This window comes from Mastigoproctus giganteus, chromosome 8 (assembly GCF_048544385.1).
Source record: "Mastigoproctus giganteus isolate SK-2022 chromosome 8, ASM4854438v1, whole genome shotgun sequence".
In the NCBI taxonomy this organism is placed as follows: domain Eukaryota; kingdom Metazoa; phylum Arthropoda; class Arachnida; order Uropygi; family Thelyphonidae; genus Mastigoproctus; species Mastigoproctus giganteus.
This window is the reverse complement of record NC_143582.1, coordinates 4,712,896-4,727,143: the sequence shown is the minus strand read 5'-3', so window position 1 is coordinate 4,727,143 and position 14,248 is coordinate 4,712,896. Positions and strand designations below refer to the sequence as shown.

General features: G+C 35.3%; 1 protein-coding gene across 1 annotated transcript in view; it reads right to left on the bottom strand.

Annotated features, from left to right (window-relative positions):
• The window catches only part of TfIIEalpha (transcription factor IIEalpha), a 56,145-nt gene extending 42,378 nt beyond the window's left edge, over positions 1–13,767 (bottom strand). The window contains exons 1-2 of the mRNA XM_090378977.1: positions 13,619–13,767; positions 9,397–9,692 (exon numbers count right to left, since the gene is read on the bottom strand). Coding sequence (XP_090235103.1) covers positions 9,397–9,672 — 276 coding nt within the window. The 5' untranslated portion in view covers positions 9,673–9,692; positions 13,619–13,767. The remainder of the gene's footprint in view (positions 1–9,396; positions 9,693–13,618) is intronic.
• Positions 13,768–14,248: the final 481 nt, after the last annotated feature.

The following is a 14,248-nucleotide window of genomic DNA, read 5'->3' as shown; positions in this document are numbered from 1 at the left end:
GATGAAAATGATACGTTTTACTCTTTTTCTTAGTATTCATTTTAAATCAAAGGTTATTAAATTAACGTATAAGTACTGTCCACTTATTAATATTAAATAAGAATTCAATACATACACTAGGCTCTCCACAACGTAACTGTGTGAATTTTCACTAGACAAGCCTAGCGGCTGCACAACTACAAGAGTAGTCATATGGTTCAAGGGATTAGTAATAAGCATATGCAGTGGAGCACACAATAACATTTTGATTTTGACTAATCTATTTTTTGTATATATTTAAAATTCGTCGTGACTGACCGAAATTAAAGCCGCAATCGAGTTGTTGGCCATGCTTGATATACAGGAATTTTGCTAGCAGGGATAAGGGGGTGATTGTCCCCTTGTATAAGGCAATGGTCAGGCCACACCTTGAGTACTGTATACAGGTGTGGAGGCCTCATTTTAGGAGAGATGTAGAGGCTGCTGGACTGAATACAGAGAAGGGCAACAAGTTTGGTTACCTTTCTTGGTAACACCAACTCTAAATACAAAGGGTTGGTGTTACCATGAAAGTCTTAAGTTCTGCATATTGCAGCTTCTGGAGAGTAGGCTACCTGTGAGGTGATCTAATCGAGTTGTATAAGGCATTGAATGGATTGAGTAAGCTCAATGCTAAAGGGATTGTTCCTCTTACTCAAATTACTCACCTGAGGGGGCATAAATTCAAACTGAGGAAAGACAATTGTAGATTAGATGTACAGAAATTTGCCTTTAGCCAGAAGGTGGTTGATACTTGGAAGAAACTTCAATCTGTTGTAGTGGAGGTCAGCAACTTCAATAAGTTCCAGGCAGAACTAGACAAACATTTGGAGGGAATGGACGGGTGAATTGGGAAGGGTTTTTTTTTTTTTTTTTTTTGCTGATGTTATAAGCTTGTTTTCTTGCATCATATGCTCTACTAATGCTAAATTTTGATATATATATATATATATATTTTTTTTTTATGAAAACCGCAAACACGAGAGGTATTAGAACCTATAGTACTTAGTACCGTGCCTGGGTTGGAGGTTGAGAAGGGAAAAGAAGATATTTGTTCACATTAGACTTGAACTTCTATAGACTGTAATTTTCAGGAAATACATATGAAGGAAGGTTGTTACAGAAAATGGCAGCTGAATGAATAAACGAGGAAGATGAAAAGTTGGTTCTGTGAGTTTGAAGTTGGACACTAAATGGATGTTGGCGCCACATGTTCGGACTGTTTAGAAAGAGAGAGCTGGAATTATAGAGTCATTCAGTAGAATAGTGTTCGTGGAAGTATCTGTAGAAAAGGCATGCAGCAGAATCAGTATGTCTATGATGCAGAGTGGAGAGACTCTGTTAAAGAGGAGTCATTAATTAACCTAACTGCCCTCTTCTGAATGGAATCTAGAAGCCTGAAAAAAGTTTTGGTGGCACCACCCCAGATGTGGGAACAATATTCCATGGTAGGGAGGTTTTGCAATTTGTACAGAATGAACAGCTGTTTGGAAGAAAGTAACGCCGACAGCGAAAGAGAAAACCAAGCTTTTTAGATGCAGAGGAAGCAATATTTGTAATGTGCTTGTGCCAAGAGAGATTAGAAGTCAGGGTCATCCCCAAAAGAGATATATCATTTTGCTTAGAAATCGGAGTGTCACCAAAGATAAGCATAGGAGCAGAAGAATTCTTTTTGCGAGATATAAGACAAGACTGAGTTTTAGAAGGGTTGAAATCAACTAAGTTGTCTTTGCCCCACTGGAGAATTACCTGAAGATCGGCATTTAAGGAATTGGTTGCAGATTTTCGAGAAGTTGAAGCTGATTGGGCAGGGAAGCTTTCTCAAAATGGAAAGTGGAATGCAATGTGCTATCATCAGCAAAACTATGGATAGGATTTCCAGTCATTGGAAGAAGGTCATTAATATACAACAGGAAAAGAGTGGTGGAAAGAACTGAACCTTGGGGGACACCAGCATTAGTAGAGAAGTTAGAAGACAGAGAGCCATCTACCATCACCCTCAGTGAGCAATCAGACAGAAAACTGGATGACCAATTACAAAAAACAGTTGGCAAACCATAAGATGGAAGCTTGTTTAGAAGACCTTTATGCCAAACACAATCGAAAACCTTTGAGATGTCAAGAGCAACTGCTTGTGTCTCACCTAACTTTTCCATTGAATTTGTCCATGAATGGGTAACGTTAGCCAGAATATCACCAGTGGATCGACACTGACAAAATCCATACTGGCAATCGTTGATCAGACAGAAGGTTTCTAGGTAGTTTAAGACTTGGCGGTTAATTGAGTTCCCCATTACTTTAGAAAGAGTACAAGTAATTGCAATGGGACGATAATTGGATGGGAGAGATTTGTCACCCTTTTTAGGAACTGGCTGGATATGAGCAAATTTCCAAGCAGAAGGAAAAACACCTTTGGAATAAGAAAGTGAAAAAAGGTGGCAAACAGCAGTAAGTTCAGGAGCACAGGTTTTGAGAACAAGTGGAGAAATACCATCAGGATCTGGAGCTTTCTTAGCATCGAGATTCATCAAAATCCTTCTGATATCCTTTTGACGGAAGACCACAGGAGGCATTGAATGGAGTGCGTTGGGAATGGTGGGAGGTGTTTTACCAAGATCATTAATACATGAGCTGGAAGAAAAATGGGATGCTAGCAGGTCAGCTTTATCCTTGGCTGAAGTGACAACAGAACCATCTGGTTTGGACAGAAGTGGGAGCAGAGATGGGAAAAAGTTGCGGCCAATAGCTTTGGCAAGAGACCAGAATGCTTGGCTACCATTAGGGCAAGAAGCAAGTTTTCTACTCTTAGTCTGCTCAAAATCTAGTTTGGACTGATTAATAACTGCTTTACAATTGTTGCGAGCTTTGGTGTCGGCAGACAATGAAGCTGAAGAATTAGAAACAAGCCAATTATGATATGCAACATTCTTCTCTTGAACAGCCTTAGCACATTTACTGGAAAACCAAGGTTTAGATAAAGGACCAGATTTTAAAGTAGACTGTGGAATAAAGGATTCCATTCCTAGAAGAATAATTTCACTGACACGATCTGAGCAAACGTTGACATCAGAAGTTTTGAAACAGTAATCCGAACAAGGAAAAGAAGAAAAGAAATATTGCAGGTCATCCCATTTTGCATTCTTGTAATGCCAGACAATACGAGGTTGGGAATAGCTATGAGATAAAGGCTCCATTAGAGAAGAGACAATAAAGGCTCCATCAGAGAAGAGCACGCTCCCATTTCACCCCTCTGTTCATTCCAAATACAGGCAGTTCTCACTTTACGAGTTCTCAGGTTTACGAGTTTTATTCCCCCCAAGTATCAAGTATCAACAAAATCGAAAATATGAACATTAATTGCAAAAGATGAATGTTAAACATTCATAAATACAGCATTTCAAACCACGTGCACAGGTTTGATTTGATTTGATTTTAATTTTTTGTCGCGCAAAAACAGCAAGGTTATGGTGCACCACGAAAAGCATGCATAGGTATACAAATACAGTGTACCCAGCTTTACAATATTAATCCGTTCCAGAGACGGATTAAAATACTGTAATGTGAACCCAATAACACATTGTTTTTTGGTAATTCATTCCAAGATCTCGAAGTTGGAATTTTCGCTGTGCAACTAAGCTATTTATCTATGTAAAACGTCATTTTTAGAGAGGTCGTGAGCATGGTTTGTAAATTGTATTAGTTACAGATTCAAATCCTTAAATGCACTACACTTTCATCATTATCATATGTTATAAGAACCAATTTTGAATGGATTTGTGATATTTTTCTGAAGAATGTTTCTGTAGGTCACGATCATAAAACAATAAAAAACAGTTTGCACTTGTCGGTTTATTGGGCTTTTCTGTTAATGCAAGCAATTATAAACAGGTAGTAAACTCGATCTTGCATTTGCGAAAATACCGATAGCTGGAATTGTGTGGTTTTTTTATGGTATTATGATGAAATGAAATCTTCAATCATATAAAAAACATAAATACATTTTCAGAATCTTCCTCTTCATTCCGCTTTTTAAGCTCCGTAAACTTGTTACTCCGTGCGAATCATCTCAGTTGCAATTTGTGTGTGGCGTTAAAAAATGCTTATGCATGCAACCGTGAAATTTCTAATTAAAATTATTTTCGCAAATTAAAAGAGATTATCTTGGAAAAAAATGACTCTTGAAACATTTCTGAAGAAGACGACTCCTTGTGCAACAAACCAACGAGTGCCGAGCCAATAATGAGTGATCAACGAGTATGCATTTAGTCGATGATGATGAAGAATAAACATTCTTTAACATTTGTAAGTCATAAATAATTTCTCTGTTATTATAATTTGCTTGATTTTACAGGCTATGTTTTCATTTCTTTGGATAAATCAATCATTGTTTAAACATAAACTAATTAGCTAACTAATTTCATTGTTCAGAACGTAACTCTTATTTTTAACCTTATGTCTATGTGAAATAAATTCCCACTTTATGAGCTAGGAAAGAATTAACTCGTAAAGTCGAGAACTACCTGTACCTGTCCAGCTCAGCCTTAAATTTATTTAGGCTATCAACTTCCACAACAAAAGATGGAAGTCTGTTCCACCAATCCACTACCCGCTGGCTAAAGGCAAACTTCCACACATCTATCCTACAACTGTCTTTCCTCAATTTGAATTTATGCCCTCTCAGTTGATTATTCTGAGCAAGAGGAAGAATCTCATCAGCATTGAGCATGCTCAAACCATTCAAGGCTTTATACACATCAATCAAATCACCTCGCAGGTGCCTAGTCTCCAAACACTGTAACCTGCAAAACTTAAGCCTTCTCCATAGGAGCAACCCTTTGTTCCATTCACTAATCTTGTTGCCCTTCTCTGTACTCGTTCCAACAGCTCTACATCCTTCTTAAAATGAGGCCTCCAGACCTGTATACAGTATTCAAGGTGTGGCCTGACCATTGCCTTATACAAGGGGATAACCACCTCCTTATCCCTGCTAGAAAAATTTCTAAATATCATTGATTAAATGATCTAAATGTCTGCACTGCTCAGAAAACTTCATATCTGCCTGCACAATTACCCCCAGGTCCTTTTCATTCTCTACCACTGAGTTGATACGTTACTCTGGGGTTACTGCTTCCCATATGTAGTACTTTACATTTGTCAATGTTAAACTTCATTTTCCACCACTCAGCCCATCTGCTCAACTTTTCTAGATCCTGTTGCAGCAGTGTGCTGTCACTAGTGTCATTATCAACCCTGCCAACCTTCGTATCGTCTGCAAACTTGGACATTAAGCTTGATATACCATCATCAATATCATTTATAAATACAGAAAACAACAATGGACCCAACACTGAACCCTAAGGGACTCCAATAATAACATTAGTCCAAGAAGAGCAGTGTCCATTGATTACCATTCTCTGTCTTCTCCATCTCAACCATTCCATTATCCATAGCAGCAATTTGCCTCCAATGCTGCACTGCTCCAATTTGTGCAGCAGTCTACCATGTTTAACAGTATCAAAAGCCTTTCTAAGATCCAAATATATGATATCAAAGTTATTCCCTGCATCCAGTTGCTTTGTGACCACATCAAAGTATCCAATAAAATTGGTCAGACAAGACTTCCCCTTAACAAACCCATGCTGTGTCCGAGCTATAACTGAAGTCTTTTCTAGATGATCCTGCAGTGCTGCTTTAACCAGTGCCTCCATTAATTTCCCTGGAACAGAAGTTAAACTAACAGGTCTATAATTACTTGTGTCGCCCTTTGATCCTCCTTTGTGAATTGGGGTCACATTTGCACATCTCCAGTCCATGGGTACCTCCCCTGAGTCCAAGGAAGCTCTCATGACATAACTTATTATCATTAGAAAGGATCTTTTAGCTGTAAAGCTGTTCAAAGAAAAGTATTCTTTCTATTCATGAGCAGCATCAGATCTAAGATTTTCCACACCCACCATTATGAAAAAATCTGATCTGACACATTCTATTCTTCATGTATTCACATACACGAAAAATTCCCTGGCCCTATTCTTTGCTTTCTTAGCCAATGATTTCTCACAATCAACTGTTACAACTGTTAGAGAGTTTGTAGAAACTTTTTCTTTTCCACCATTTAGTATTTGCTAGTTTTTGAATTAGCCCACTATTTATTTTCTCCATCTAGGATTGTGGAAGTGAGTAGTTTGAATAAATTTAAAGGTTTGGACAAATTATTAGATATAATGAGCAAATGAAGTGCAAAATATTTATTTTTTTGCTTACACTATAAGCTTTGTTTCCCTGAATAATTTTGCCAAATACTTCTTTTAATGACAGATCGCGTGACCAACAATACTTACAAAAATGTATACATGATACTTTTAGCAACATAAAAACCAAGTTGTTTTACATCATTAAAAGCCGGCACACATATATAGAAATGGTTGAAGTAATCTGGTGCCCCAGGCAATGATACATTGATGCATTGCTGCTTCTCTTTAACCCTTTTGCAAGAATACACTGATTTATGTTTTTCACATGTGGGCTCTAGGCACAGTATACAGAAGGTTATTGCGAGTAAAGTTCAATGCAGTCATTTACTTATGAACTTTTCCAGTATGTGCTGCAGTCTCTTATTAGTGCTTTCAACTAATAGTAGACATGGTATTAATAGATGGCAGCAAAAAAAAGAGCAGGAAGACATTGTTACCTGTCGGCTATATTTGCCGATTTTCGGCTTAAAAAGGCAGTTTCTCTGTAATTGAGATGCAGAAGTTTATTTATTTATTTTATATATATATTTTTTTTACGAATTTTGTTTTTTTTTTTTTTTTAATTCTGCTTTTGATTTTTGACAATAATTTCATTTTAATGTGTCAAAATAAGAATAAATTAATATTTAAGAACATCTATATAAAAAGATCATTTTTACAGAACTTCAAAATTTCATTCTTATCAAAAAACCACACAAACATTTCAGAAACTCCCTCATGAAAGAGTTAATATGGGTAATCAACATATTCTAATGCCCCAATAATATAAATAAAAATATATAATCAGAGATACCCCACCATTTCAGCACTTTGTGCTCTTATCATGTTCAGCACTGTCAGTATTTGTCCAGTGTTTATTGTTACCCCATATGGTTATGAAACACCCTATTATCAAGATATTGATAACAGGGTGTTTCATAACATGTAGGTAGTACTTTCAGGATCAATTCAGGACCTGAAAACAATGAAAAAAATAAAATAAAATAAATAAATAATAATAATTCACATAAACATGTGTCTGAGTCTGTACAATTATGAAATTATGAATGTTCGAATAAAAAAAAAACTATGGAGTTTTTAATGGTATAAGATAATAACAAAAATAAAAGGCAAACATATACCTAGCATGAATAAACATTTTACTAGGTATGTGTCTGTTTATTCTTATTATTATATTATTCTATGACTGAAAACTCTACAGCCATTTTTTTTTTTTTAATGAAACAGCCATAGATATATAACCATTGATAATCAGATGCATGTTTATATAAATCCTTTTTGTTGTTTTCAGATCCAGAATTGACTACGGGAACAGACCACATTATGAAATGCCCTGTAACCATTCGCATAATATGTATAATCTACAAGACAGTATGTAAATTAAAGTATTAGCTATTAAGTTAGTGCCATGGTTTAGTGTTAGAAGTTGCAAGTGCTTTAAAGACTAAGCACTTGATATAAACAAAATATATTATCTACTCGATTTATACAACGAGAGCACATATAAACATATATACAAAATTGCTAAGACGATCTTGTTTCTTCTGCACTTTGAAAATGCCAGATTTGTGAAATAAGATGAAAAAAAAAAAAAATAGATCACTGAATTTTCAAATTCAACTCACAGAAGAGAGAGCGAGAGAGAGAGAGAGAGCACGAGAGAGAGAGAGAGAGCACGAGAGAGAGAGAGAGAGAGAGAGAGAGAGATCATCTTAGCAAGCGTTGATTATACTTTCATATGTACTTCTAAAAGCAAATTCTTACCTTATATTTGTCCTTATATTTTTACACAATAATGTAATAATACAAGTAAGATTAAATATTCATTATATAAAAACAAATTTTTGTTTTCGAATAAACAAAAATTGCTCCTGTATTAGCCAATTAAAAAAAATGTATTAACTACCTTTAATGGGGAAATGACCCATTAAAGGTAGTCAATAAAATACCTTTAATGGGTCATTTCCTCTAGCCTCTCCATGTGACTATTATGGAGGTCACCATCCTGGTGACCCCAATAATAGTCCCAGAGAGGTTAGTCTTTTGTGTATAATTTATTTGCTATGTTATGTCCTTCCCCAACAGACTGTAAGCTACTGGTTTTGAAAACAGTTGGTTTAGACCATATCATGCAACATCTTTCATTTTTATAGTAGGTGAGATCAAAAAGTTCACGAACTAACTTTTTATTTTGAAACTGCAGTATCATAGCAAGTTGTAACTTGTCATAACATACTCAGTTGACCCATCTAGACATAGTAATGTATGATTTACCGGCTTATCTGCAGTCACTCTGAATTAGCATGCATCGAATGGAAGATTTTCTCGCATTTTAAAATGATTTTACTGAGCAGCGAATATGCATCAAATGTTGTTTCAAATTAGGGAAAGTGGAAGGCACCCACAGAATGTTAAAAACAGCTTTTGAAGTTACAATATGTCATTCAAAGGCTTTTTGTGGTTCAAAAAGATTAAAGAGGACTACTTGTCTGTCAAAGATTTCACATTGAGATCAATGCATTCTGTAGCAATTTAGTTTGCTCTTTGCTACATCCAGAACTAATGCTTCTGCCATCCCATGTACAGTAAATGCGGTAAGTTTAATCATGCAATGTGACACTACAAGTACTTTTTCCCCATCCATCAATTTTCATCCTCTACCCCCATCTCTCACTTATATTAGTGTAAAAAAATATTTGTCCACCTATTTGTTATGGAAGACTGAATGTAACTAAACACAGTTATCCAAAGGCAATTCTGCCAAAATGCTTTTTCCCATTACAATGATTCTCTTTTGAATATCAGTCAGAATGTCATTTTTCTTAAAGTTAGTTTTAAGTTTTTGTAATATGGTCTGGTTTGTTTTAATGAACTCAAATGTTTCTGATTGCTTTGGACTAGTATTTCAGAATTTTGGTTTTATGCTTAGCTTTTTATAGTTCAAAGTGAGGTTTTACGTGGTATAACTAACTTTCATGAATGCTGTGATTTATAACGTAGGACAGGAAAGGCTATCCTACATTATAAAATAGCATCTCAGTATTCATTTCCTTCAGACCTTAAGACTGAATTTTGGAAAATTTCCTTGGGTAAATTTTATTAATTAAAATATACTTCATTTACTCGCCTTGTAATTGATGTAATAATAATTTTGACGAGTTGCTTTTCCATCTGGTCCGGTTTCCATTCTGAGGCGTACTTTGACGAAGCGATCATTTTTTAGCTGTGCCATCACAGCTCGTAGTTGCTTGCGTTCATATTTCAGCAGATCAACAAGATCATCTTCCTTCATGCATGGGTTTTTTATGAGCATATCGACAACAAAACTATATTCAATACGCATTACCATTCGAACTAATTTTTTTAATGAAGATGGCACTTCAGTCACTACGTTACTGTCCATGACAATTCTGGATGCAGAACCTAAGAAAGAAATTATGAATAATTAATGGATCTGCAATTAAAATTTGTCATTTTTTCTTTAAATATGATAATCACAAGCAACATTTTTAAACCTAGAAGTTGCCAAGATTGAAAAATAAAAAAATAACTCATGAAAGAGAATAAAGCTCATATAGTTTTATCCTTAAAAAGATAATTAAAAATAATAATAAAAATAAATAAATAAATAAAAATATCCTTGATTGCAACACTTGCATCTTTCATTCATTTTTTTTTTGTTTCATTCAATATCCCCTAGTTTAGAGCTGAAAAAATAATGTAAAGAAACAAGCTTGTATAGCATTAAAAAGGGGGGGGGGGGGAAGTCCTGCAAGGCTTAACTCTTATGTAAATATATCCTTCATTTTATTTATTTTATTACAATTTACATAATCTTCTCACTTCCACAAGACCCAATTAAAGTTTATTCCAGAATGCAATTAATTACTTGTTTGATAGAGGTGAATACCATTGTGAGATAAAATACTTTCATTCTTTGGCATATTTAATCCTATTGTGTGTGTGTATATATATATATATATATATATATATATATATATAAGTTAGTAGTCGAGAAAGGCAATGTGCTAACATTATGGTACTAGTAATGCTAAGTATAGAAAACAAAGGGCGAACAGAACAGAAATCGCTATCATGGTGAACAAAGAAGAGTGCTAAGATAAAGGAGAAGTAATAAGAATTAATAAGAATAACTTAGTGCCGTTTGTCCTGTGATCTCAGCGTCTTTTTCAGAGGCCAGCCACCGAAATCAAAGGAGGAAGCGGCAATAAGTGGGTAAAGCCTCTGTTTCTGACATGAAATATATGCCGCACGTGGTGTAAGTGAAAAGTAGGTAAAGTTAGTTAAAAAAAAAATTTTATTTTAATTTTAATCATGAGGTGTGCGTATATTTCATGGCTGACCCGACAGAGGCCGGAAGTAAAGATTAAAAGAATAACAAGAATAAAAAGCAAGAAATGGGATAACTTACTGACATGGTATAGGTTGTGGCACTAGTAAGTTATCCCACTTCTTGCTTTTTATTCTTGTTATTCTTTTAATCTTTACTTCCAGCCTCTGTCGGGTCAGCCATGAAATATACGCATGCCTCATGATTAAAATTAAAATAATTTTTTTTTTTTTTTTAACTAACTTTACCTACTTTTCACGTACAGCGCGTATTTCTTGTCAGAAACAGGGGCTTTACCCACTTATTGCTGCTTCCTCTGATTTCAGCAGATGGCCCCTGAAAAAGGAGCTGAAGTCACAGGACAAACGGCACTAAGTTATTCTTATATTACTTCTCCTTTATCTTAGCACTCTTCTTTGTTCACCATGATAGTGATTTCTGTTCCGTTCACCCTTTGTTCTCCATACTTAGCGTTACTAGTACCGTAACGTTAGCACATTGCCTTTCTCGACAACTAACATATATAGAAGTTATGGTCGTTGGGTACTTTCTGCATATAGTAGTGTCCCAGGTCCACAAGCCATTATTATTAATAATATCTTAAACTGTTGCTTCCTTTAAAACATACATATATATATAGCTTATCCTCCACTGATCACTTATTTACGATCGGCCAGGCTGGGGCCTAGGATAAAACACCAACTCACTTTGTATTTAAAGTTTTACTGCTATTATTGCTTTTAAAGCTATTTCCTTTGGTTATGTGTATTTATGATGGAAATGCAATCTCCTTGTTGCATTTCCAATATCACATTTCATGGAACTGTAGTTTTAGTGTGGTCATCCAACTTCTCTTTAAGCAAAGAAATCAACTGCACATTATTAAACATGGTGATTTAAGGCTACTGCTAAGTGACTTTAAACCAGACATTGGGAAACCGGTATCATTTTATCAAGCTCATCCATTGCATTAAGAATTTAATGAACAGTGAAGTAATTACTAAATGTGGTATCAAAGACTTAACTAAATTGACTATCAGACTTTGAAACATTGGTATCACCAGATAATAGCATTTTTGGTATCACTAGAGATACCAATTTACTAGAAATCCCTAAAAATTTTTGAAAATAAGCATTTTTGTACACATTTTGTGCATAAACAAAATTAACAAAGAGCAATTTTTAATGCACATGGAATTTTTAAAATTCCATGTGCATTATTTTAAAATTTAAAAAAATGGCATTTTTGTTGACATTTGTGCAACAAAGAGGAATTCTCATTGTTATTGCACTCAGAATCGTCTAATGTACAGGCAAGAGTATCAGTGGTTGTGTCTGGTGTTAACTTTTGCTACCCGTTTTAAAAAAAAATCGCATTTATATTCACCTATTTTTTGCTCTTTTTTGCCGTTTCTTTTCTTCATTTCAGCTCTGACATACTGATGTCACGTGACATCCGCCTGTAATGTGCAGCTGAGGAGAAGGGGAAAGCAGTGCGTGGGAGGTGCCTTCACCTGTCAATAACCACCTTCTTCCTCGCCAAAGTACAAAGTGCCGCCATAAACTGGAATTTTACCCAGGGCTCAAACAAGGCCTTTATCACATATGGAAGATGAGAAGTGGTAGCCAACAGTTACAGGGCTTCATGAGAAAGTTAATGGTAGAGTTGCTTGCATGCAAAATGATCAAGAGTGTTAGTTCAGCAATTAGAATTACCTGATACTAGAGTTACCAAATAAACAAATTGTTTAAGGATGGGTAACAGCAAAAGCCTCAGTATCACTATCAGTTGGTAGGCATTGGAAAGTAAAGAAGATATTACTGGAGTTAATCAAGTGGAGGATTTTGATTTGATTTCATTTGATTTTGGGTTTACTGGTGCAACAGCAACATAGGCTTCATGTGGAAGAAATGAACTTTCTATTGTAATGAAAAATTTGGTCACTTATGCAGTGACTACTAAATTTAATAACCGCTCCAATTAATGCAAGCATTCATATAAGTCCATGTCAATTTCATCCAGTTAAAATATTCTACAAGACTATGTATATAAAGTGCTTAGCATCATAATACACAGCCATTTCTGAATAAACAGAAAATTTTTAAGGTGGCATCGTTTTAGGTTATATCTCATATTGTGAATGCCTTCACAACGAGTTGCCATGATATTGCACTACTTCGAATAAGTAACGCTTCACCTAAGGAGAAGACTAGTGTTACTTATTCTCAGATAGGTACCACCACCCAGACAGCACTGTTTCAGGGCTTTTGGCCCTTCGTCAGTGAGTGGGTAGGTACCCAAGTGATGCACTTGGGTGCACCCAAGTGATGCACCTACCCAAGTGATGCACCTACCCACTCACTGACGAAGGGCCAAATAGCCCTGAAACAGTGCTGTCTGGGTGGTGGTACCTATCTGAGAATAAGTAACACTAGTCTTCTCCTTAGGTGAAGCGTTACTTATTCGAAGTAGTGCAATATCATGGCAACTCGTTGTGAAGGCATTCACAATATGAGATATAACCTAAAACGATGCCACCTTAAAAATTTTCTGTTTATTCAGAAATGGCTGTGTATTATGATGCTAAGCACTTTATATACATAGTCTAAATTTGTTCGCAGCTTGAGGCTCTAGCCCTAAATGCGCCTTAGTCTTAATATTCTACAAGGTATTCCATAGTCTGGCAACACATCGACAGTAAAATAAATATGTGTTTTTGTTACAGCTTTCCGTCTGATAGCAGTTATTGCGGGCCACTTCTATCTTCTCAGATTTCGTGGGCACCGTGAATTAGTGAAAATGTTTTTCATTAGTCACTAAATCTAACCAAGTGTAAGTTGATTAGTTATTAGCATTAGCAGACATATGATACAAGAAAGCAAGCTTATACAGCATCAGCCAAAAAAAAAAAAAAAAAAGTTATACACTGATCAACTTATACGTTATGTATTTACAGCACTTTTTTTTTTAATTCAAAGAAAAACCTTAAATCGTTACCTTTTTTTTTCTTTTTAAGAAAATGGGTGGAAGTTCAGAATGGAATGCTGGAAGTATACGACTTTCTCATACTAATTACCTATTTCCAAAACATTTCAAACAATTACCTCGAAACCATTTATACAAAAAATCAGACGAACCATAAAACACGTACTTTAGAAGATAACTATGTCATTATAATTTCCTAGTCATAATATTTTTCATGTTTCAAAACAAAAAAGCTACTTATCATCACCTAAAAACCGAAACAAAACTATGACAAACCACAGATATACTGGAGTCCAGCAACACTGAATACAACGTTTAGTGATTAAGGCGCCATCTGAATAAATGCCCCTACTCTCAAAAAAAAAAAAAAAAAAAAAAAAGGACAAAAAATTAATTAAAAAGAAAACAGGCAATTAAAAAAGAAAACGTAAGATTTCTATGCAAGAGTCAGCTATTTTTATTCTGAATGCTCCCCTCCCGCATAATTCAGTTGGAAATTCATATTTTTTTGCCAAAAATGAATTTTTCCGTCACTAGCTGCACAGTAGACCATCAGCTTTGACGAACAACTTTTGGTTTTAAATTCCTGCGGTCTCGTCCTTGGAGTCACATTCTTCGATGGTAAACCCTGTTACATCATTT